At 48.8% G+C, this 8,558-nt stretch overlaps 1 protein-coding gene across 3 annotated transcripts; it reads left to right on the forward strand.

The window, feature by feature from the left end:
* Positions 1-42: 42 nt before the first annotated feature.
* HARBI1 (harbinger transposase derived 1) lies at positions 43-6,382 on the forward strand. 3 transcript variants are annotated; one of them, XM_030559916.1, is made up of 3 exons: positions 43-125; positions 3,841-4,573; positions 5,630-6,382. In XM_030559916.1, exons 2-3 carry the CDS (start codon positions 3,904-3,906, stop codon positions 6,004-6,006), a joined length of 1,047 nt encoding a protein of 348 aa, XP_030415776.1. In that variant the 5' UTR covers positions 43-125; positions 3,841-3,903; the 3' UTR covers positions 6,007-6,382. The 3 variants fall into 3 exon arrangements, with proteins under 3 accessions (XP_030415776.1, XP_030415775.1, XP_030415777.1); XM_030559915.1 differs by having other exon boundaries at positions 48-125; positions 3,763-4,573; XM_030559917.1 differs by lacking the exon at positions 43-125 and adding an exon at positions 182-289.
* Positions 6,383-8,558: the final 2,176 nt, after the last annotated feature.

The following is an 8,558-nucleotide window of genomic DNA, read 5'->3' on the forward strand; positions in this document are numbered from 1 at the left end:
TTTGTTTTCATCCGCTCCGGCAGGGGGAGGGGCGCAGCCTGCGCATCCGCCGCGGCACTTTCCGCACGAAGCCGGGACAGCCCCTCGGAGCTCCCCACTGGGCAGGGGCGCTGCGGCCGGTGCTGGTAGGTGCGGGGGGCGCGGCCTGGGAGGATCCGGGTCAGGAGTGAGGGGAGCCCGGCTTTGTGGGGAATCTGCTGCTGGGAGCGGGCAGCCCCCGCGGTGTGCGGGGCGGCGGGACTCGCGGGAGAGGATTCGGGCAGGGGGACACCGGCTCCTGCAGCGCGGGGTAAATCCCGGGCCAGGCTGGGAAAGCGTGGCAGAGCTGGGGGGGGTCCGCCCCCTCCTCTTAGTCCAGCTGAGGCGGGTCCTTCCCCCACTAAGAATCCCCCGGACCCCTCCGGCTCTTCCCTCCCCATCTCCCCCCCCCGACCCCCTCCGGCTCTTCCCTCCCCATCTTCCCCCCTCCGGCCCCCCTCCGGCTCTTCCCTCCCCATCTCCCCCCCGGCCCCCCTCCGGCTCTTCCCTCCCCATCTCCCCCCTGGCCCCCTTCCTGCCCTCCCCATCTCCCCGGCCCCCCTCCGGCTCTTCCCTCCCCATCTCCCCCGCCCCGGCCCCCCTCCGCCCCCCCCTCCCCATCTCCCCCCTGGCCCCCTCCCTGCCCGGCCCCTCCTCCGGCTCTTCCCTCCCCATCTCCCCCCCTCCGGCCCCCCTCCGGCTCTTCCCTCCCCATCTCCCCCCTGGCCCCCTCCCTGCCCTCCCCATCTCCCCGACCCCCCTCCGGCTCTTCCCTCCCCATCTCCCCCCTGGCCCCCTCCCTGTCCTCCCCATCTCCCCGGCCCCCCTCCGGCTCTTCCCTCCCCATCTCCCCCCTGGCCCTCTCCCTGCCCTCCCCATCTCCCCCCCGCCTCCCTCCGGCTCTTCCCTCCCCATCTCCCCCCTGGCCCTCTCCCTGCCCTCCCCATCTCCCCGGCCCCCCTCCGGCTCTTCCCTCCCCCTCCCCCCCCCCCCAGCCCCCTCCCTGCCCTCCCCATCTCCCTGGCTCCCCTCCGGCTCTTCCCTCCCCATCTCTGCCCCCCCCGACCTCCCTCCAGCTCTTCCCTCCCCATCTCCCCCCCCGGCCCTCCTCCGGCTCTTCCCTCCCCATTTTCTCTCTGGTCCCCTCCCTGCCCTCCCCATCTCCCCGGCTCCCCTCCAGCTCTTCCCTCCCCATCTCCCCCCCCCCGGCCTCCCTCCGGCTCTTCCCTCCCCATTTCTCCCCCCCTCCAGCTCTTCCCTCCTCATCTCCCCCCCCACTCTCTCTGTGTCCTCCCCATCTCCCCCTCTGGCCCCGCTCTGGCTCTTCCCTCCCCATCTCCCCCCAATCCCTTTCCGGCTCTTCCCTCCCCATATTCCCGCCGGCCCTCTCCGTGCCCTCTCCACCTACCCCGCTCCCCTTCGGGTTCTCCTCTCTCCTCCTACCCCCTCATCCCCCTGTCCTCCCCATCTCCCCTGCACTTCCTCCGGTCCTCCCCATCTCCCCCGGCCACCTCCGGCTCTTCCCTCCCCATCCTCTCTCCATCTACCCTGCCCTCTTCCTGTTCTCTTCTCCCCTCCTATCCCATCATCCCCCAGCCCTCCCCATCTCCCTCTATCTCCTCCTTCATCTCCTGGCCCTCTCCCTGCCCTCCCCATCTCCCCCGGCCCTCTCTCTGGCTCTCCCCTCCCATGTCCCCCGTCCCTTTCCCTGCCCTCTTCACCTACCCCGCCCCCCTTCCGGTTCTCCCCTCCCCTTCTATCCCCTCATCCCCCGGCCCTCTCCCTGCCCTTCCCATCTACCCTGCCCTCCCTCCAGCCCTCTCCATCTCCCCCGCCCCTCTCCCTGCCTTCCCTCTGGCCCTCCCCATCTCCTCCACTCTTCTCCCTGCCTCCCCAGTCCCTCTCCCTGTCTTCCCCATCTCTCGGCCCCCCTTCAGCTCTCTCCACCTACCTGGCACCCCTTCCAGCTCTCTCCCCTCCCGATCTCCTCCGGCTCTCCCCTCCCCATCTCCCCCTGCAGCCCTCTCCCTGCCCTCTTCACCTACCCCACCCCCCCTTCTGGTTCTCCCCTACGCCCTGATCCCTCGGCCCTCTCCTTTTAGAGAGATTAACTACACCTCAAGGGCATCCATATCAGGGGATCTGGTTCTAACACATTAGTCCCCTAACTGTTAAAACTTCAGTTTTGTCTTCTAAAATAGATGGGACCCTATCCATGGCATTGAACTGTGTCATGCTCTTGGACAGAGTTAAACTGTAGCATGTTTTGGAAACGTGGTTAAAATAAATTAGGCTCCAGCTACACCAAAAGACAGTCATGTTTTACACTAACATGGATATTATTATCGTTGAGCCCTGAGTAGAATCTGCTCACTTCCTCCTCCCACCCAATGGAAGGAGCCTTAGCTGTTTCACATTTAATTTGTGTATTCATGACCATATTGAGAACACATCTGGTAAAGTAAAAATGAATTAATGCTTCAGGAGATTAAAGCAATCACTAACTGACTAAAACCAGGAAGAAACTTCCTTAGTGGGCAGTAGTGTTTAGTTCTCCATGATGGGAGGTTTAACATAGTTCTCTGAACCATCTGAAACTGGCCAGATAGGATAGCAGACTAGATGAACTATTGGTCTGAGTGGGTCTGGCAATTCCCATGTTCCAAGATGGAGAGAGGAAAGGAGAAAACTATCTCCTGACCTTTGCCCCATCAGCAGTGGAGGATGGACTCCTTCTGTTGCTTCTGCATGCAGTAAGTCCACAGGAGTGCGTATGGTGCACTGGATTTCTCATCTGCCTCAGCACTACCAGAAGACCTTTAACTTCCATGTTGGTCTCTGGCTAGTGGATATGTTTTAAAGCCTGGGATATATATGATAGAATATCAACTACATTTGCCATTGGTCTCTTTGGAAATCCTGGTGCTATCCAACAGTGAAGTTCATCTTGTTGCCCATGTGTCATATACATAAATCTATTTGCATTTATCTAGCATTTAATGTTCCCACTGTAGGCTGTAGCTTCTGATGTCATCTGGCATAGTCAAAGAGGACTCCCACACACACCCGTAGTATCACACTCTGAGACTTGTGATTTTGAATTTGAAGGGCAGGTTTTATTTTTCCCAAGTCTCTGGTGATAGCAGCTCTTGGATTTTGTTGTTCTAAAAATCCACAAAAACTGCATGCCTACATACAGCCAGTTTAGGTTATACACAAGTAAACTAGCTCAGAAAGAAACAACAAATTCATCCAACTTGTATAACTAGTTCAGTGACAGCAGAAATAAGGTAGTTGCCTGTGGATTATGTAGTTTCAGATTGCTAATCTGAATATGGCCTAACCTGGTAGTGACTGAAAATTGTACTATGTATGTGAGATTAGTTTGTTGTGATTTTAACGATTTTCCACTAAGAATTTGACAGCAACTACTGCCATTACTTGCCCCATTTTTGGCATTTGCAGGAGAAGACCCAAGGAGATTGAACTCCCTTCTCATTCCTGCAGAAAGTCCCTTCTGTTAAGGGTTGAGACACTGATGAGTCTGTAGGGAAGCTCACGCTGCTGTTGCACACATTCTGTGGACTGACTGCTTCAATTTCCTGGGCATCTTTCATCTGCCACTAAAATTGACCCCAACATTTAAAAAAACACCATTTCTTATTTTTTAAAAACAAAGAGATTATCTTTACTAATTTCTCTGAGGTGTGTGTTTCTTACTCTGCTGTTATGTAACCTGTGTAGAATGAAGAGGGCAATAGGGATGAAAGGCTGAACTTCTTTAAATGAGTTTGAGTCTCCATCCAGTTCACTTCAATGCAGGTAACAGCACTGGGAAAAGATCTGCAGCAAGAACTGCTCCAAGAACTCGCCCAGGCTTTGGCTATGGCTGTTCCTATAGCGATTCTTGATTGTGACCTCTTGCTGTATGGCCGGGGACACCGGACACTAGATCGCTTCAAGCTGGAGGATGTCACCGATGAGTACCTGGTGTCCATGTATGGCTTCCCCCGACAATTCATTTACTATCTAGTGGATCTGTTGGGAGCCAGCCTCTCTCGCCCTACACAGCGGTCCAGAGCCATCAGTCCAGAGACACAGATTCTTGCAGCATTAGGATTCTACACTTCTGGCTCCTTCCAGACTCGCATGGGGGATGCCATTGGCATCAGCCAGGCCTCTATGAGCCGGTGTGTTGCCAATGTCACTGAAGCACTGGTGGAGAGAGCCTCACAATTCATTCGTTTTCCAGAGGAGGAAGCCTCTGTGCAGAGTCTGAAGGATGACTTCTATGGGCTGGCAGGGATGCCTGGAGTGCTAGGGGTGATAGACTGCACCCACGTGGCAATCAAAGCACCCAATGCCGAGGACCTATCCTATGTGAATCGAAAGGGTCTGCATTCTTTAAACTGCCTAATGGTGTGTGATGCTAGAGGAGCACTGCTGAGTGCAGAGACGCACTGGCCAGGCAGCCTGCAGGACTGCACTGTGCTGCAGCAGGCAGCTCTTAATAGCCAATTTGAAGCTGGATTGCACAAAGATGGCTGGCTACTTGGTAAGTTAATTCCAGTTGTTGTCTCCTCTAAGAGTCTGTTGCACTTCGGCTGCCTTTTTTATTGACTCAAAGGCAGCAAAACAGACTCCTGGCACGAAAATCCCTGACATATTTACTTTTTTAATATAACCAAATTGGCTTCATGTAAGTCATTCTTGGTCCCACTGACAAATAAGATATTAATTATTTCTAACATCTTACAAAATCTATATAAATGTACATCTACCCAAATGTAAAAACCAGATAAATACCGCATACATCCGACAAAGTGGGTATTCACCCACGAAAGCTCATGCTCCAATATGTCTATTAGTCTCTAAGGTGCCACAGGACTCATCTGCCTTTACCAGATAAAAGTGATTTAGGATCATGTTCCATGGAAAATGTATGTGAGGGAGGGTTTAAAATGTGGTTCTACTCAGACAGTAACTTTGTAAAAATGTCCCCCTGGGGTTCCATTGTTATCACCTCTCTGACTCTACAGTTTACAAATGAAAATACTTTTTGTAACTGCAGTCATGCGACTTCATCCTGGGATCTGAGAGTCAAGGTGGACTCTTCTTGGCTCACATAGGACTGGAAGAGCAGTGATTTCCTGCTCTGCGTTTCATACAGTATGATTACTGAGGTTGTATACATCCACTCTTCTGCTTTGTCCTTGTTCTCATTACCCTCTTTTTTCTAGACTGAATTGCACAAACCCTGTATTCTACACTTGGACCTGGTCCAAATTTCTGAATTTCATTGCTTGTGTATTAATTGGACTCTCCTAAAACTCCCTTGCCACACTTTTACAGAATTTAGTCTTGTGAAATGGAATATTTTGATTTTTCTCCTTGTTGGTCTCATTTGCAAATCTAATTAAATACTTGTCACTCTTACCTGGATTCTCCCATATTCTGTGTTAATAGTCAATTAAGTCAGTCTGTACCTATGGTGCAAGGAAACTGGCTACAAACAGGTGCCCAAATTTAGTCTCCCCTGGTTGAGGATAAAGAGCAGAAATCTTTGCTGTTGCTGCTGGTTTGTGAGCTCTCTCCTTTTATCCTTTGATAGGTGACAGCTCCTTTTTTCTCCGCACATGGCTGATGACCCCTCTGCATATCCCAGAGACCACTGCAGAATACCGTTATAACATGGCACATTCTGCCACTCACAGTGTCATTGAACAGACATTCAGGACCATTCGATCCCGGTTCCGTTGCCTGGATGGATCCAAAGGCACCCTGCAGTATTCTCCAGAGAAGTCCAGCCACATCATTCTGGCCTGCTGTGTGCTCCATAACATCTCTCTTGAACATGGGCTAGATGTGTGGTCTTCCCCAGCAACAGGACAGATGGAGCAACCAGAGGAGGAATACGAACAAATGGAATCACTGGATTCTGAAGCCTGTCGTATCCGCCGTGAGCTTTTGCTTACTCATTTTAGCTAATAAAGCAAGGGATGGAGACCTTTACAGATGTACTTGAGGGAAATATGGGAGCAAATACACTCACATTCTTTTAAGTTACTAAAGAGAAGAACTAAGATAGGCATGGGAGCTGGGGAAGAAAAGGAAACACTTGTAACAAATTAACTCTGTTTAGGGGATTTTTTTTTACATCTGCCAGACTTTTGATTCCTTTGTAAATGCTGTTTTGAGCCCTGAATTCTCAATACCTAATGTGTGCAGACCCCACCTTGTCTAGAGGACTGTTAGGCAGGAACAATAATGTGGGATCGTTTCCCAATAAAATCACTTCCAATCGTCTGACATTTTTTAAAAGTCTGTCAATATTATAAAAAATAACACAAGAATTACAAATCTATCACTTTGTGAGTATTACAGTGGGCTGTATCATCCATCATAAATCAGTTTCAAAAAATTTTTTTCAAACCCTTTTAAGGTAAATTTCCAGTTGGGCACCTACCCAGCCTCTGCTTGTGCATATGCAAAATTTACAGATGCAAACACTTGCTAAATATCCTTGCTAAATACCTGTGCACATCTTTTCCTTATTCTGACACCAGTACACACACAAGTGCTAAAATTTGTATTCACAAAACCCATTGGTCCCAGATTTTTTAAGGGCATATGAAGGTGTTTGGAGGTGCCCGAGTGGGCAAAAGGGAGAAATTAGGCCATAACTGGCTGCATCAGCTACTTGGTGTGTCTAAGTCTTGTTCCCACTGAACAGACACTAGCATTATCACAGTTGCCTATGACAAGGTCCCCTTGTTGGTTATCCTAGCAGAGATTGACTGGGACACATAAATTCCATTTCCTTTCACCACATTTCCTGTGTAAATCAGGATTGAGGTATGGGATGGGAAGATTACTCTTCATTATCCATGAAGTCTTGTAGATAAACAGAGGACTTCAATTTATAGGACTTTCATGGGCACATGATATTTTTTAAAAAGCTGTTGAAGTTTCAAGTGTCCCAACAGGGTTCTTTCTTTCCATCAGATTAATGCAAGTGTAAATTCTTTTCCAAGAGGTTTGTTGAACACCAGTGTGACTACAGTCTTGGGAAGCTCATTTCCGGGAGAGGTTCTATCTTTTAGCAGGGTCATGACTTCAGTTTCATTTATGGAATGTTCTAATGGAATTTGGTGGCTCCTACAAAGATTTTGACACTTACAATGGTAGCACAGACATCTGTCATGTCAGATCTCAGAATTCTTAGTTTGTAGGGGAAATGAGATTAGATTGTGACCTGCAGCTTTGAAGATGGGAAAGTAGAGGAAATTGACTGTGTGGTGCTGGTTGTGGCCTGGAATTAGACATTACCAGAATATGCCTGCCACTTTGCACTGACTGTCAATATTTAGTATCACGTGCATGAAAAATAGTGTGCTTTAGCAGGGATAAAAGAAGACTCACCAAAGCCCTTTGTTAGAACTGTTAAAAGTTTACAATTATCTAATGCATATAATTATCTGGCTCACATATTTTGTTTTTTCCTTATAAAGTCTGGCTTCAGAACTCCAGTTGCTCAGTTTGTGTAGAGAACTCTCCTCTTTCTACTATGCAGATGCCTGAACTTTCTTAACAAGAGAACCAAAGTAACTGTTTTCTTGTGATTGTTTGTAAAATATTCCTAGAAACTTAGAAATAATTGTAATACAGTAATGATAGGAGGAAGATGGTGTTATGATGATGGATTTCTGTTTGCCATCACCATACTATCTTTTTAATTATGCTGATATATGCCAATTTAATCCAAATAAAGGTATGAACTGATTAGGAATGGGAGATGTCACAGCCAGATGAGTCTCAGACATGTTCAGATGTGACAAATTGTTATTAAATAAGGAGATGACAGTCCTCAAACATATTCTCTAACTCTTATGACATGCTTGTGATACAGGTCTTTACAGCAGCCCCTGCTGGGACCATAGTGAAATTGTGGGGGATGGAATATATTCTGCACTGGGGTTTGTTACAATCCACTTTGATGGATCTGAGTTACAGGCTATGGAAGTCAATACCAATGCCCATTGTGGAAAATGAAAAGTTTTTATATTTACCCATTAGACCATTGCTTTCTATTGGGAGACATGTCTTGGTGAGCTGCCTTCTAGTTCCAAGATGCTGGATGTCTCTACCTTAACATATTATTAACTGGCTTTGAGTTTTCTCTTAAAATATTTCTTTAAAGAATCTCTGATTGCATCCCCTCTCCTACCACTCTACTAGTGATGCTAGTCTTGATGCTCTCTTCATCTTCTACTCTTATTCTAGTCTTTGAGTCTTTTCCAAACTGATCCATATGCTTGGAAAGTCTTCCTCAGCCTAGTTTGACAATTTACTTTCCTTCCTGTGTTCAAGTCCCTCTTCAGACACACTTCCTCCACAGATAAGGTTAAAAAAACCCAACCCTATTATTGCCTCCTCTGCTCTGGGCTCCCCAGTGCATGTTGGCTTCTCTGTTTTTGTCCTGTAGACTGACCCCTCTTCAGAGCTGACATTCGTGTTTTATAGAGCACCAGACACATCGT

This window comes from Gopherus evgoodei, chromosome 4 (genome assembly GCF_007399415.2).
Source record: "Gopherus evgoodei ecotype Sinaloan lineage chromosome 4, rGopEvg1_v1.p, whole genome shotgun sequence".
Classification (NCBI taxonomy): domain Eukaryota; kingdom Metazoa; phylum Chordata; order Testudines; family Testudinidae; genus Gopherus; species Gopherus evgoodei.

Coding starts and splice junctions, on each gene's coding strand:
- HARBI1 (XM_030559915.1), top strand. CDS start 3,835: ATGCAGGTAACAGCACTGGGAAAAGATCTGCAGCAAGAACTGCTCCAA. Junction 4,574..5,629: donor CAAAGATGGCTGGCTACTTG/GTAAGTTAATTC, acceptor ATCCTTTGATAG/GTGACAGCTCCTTTTTTCTC.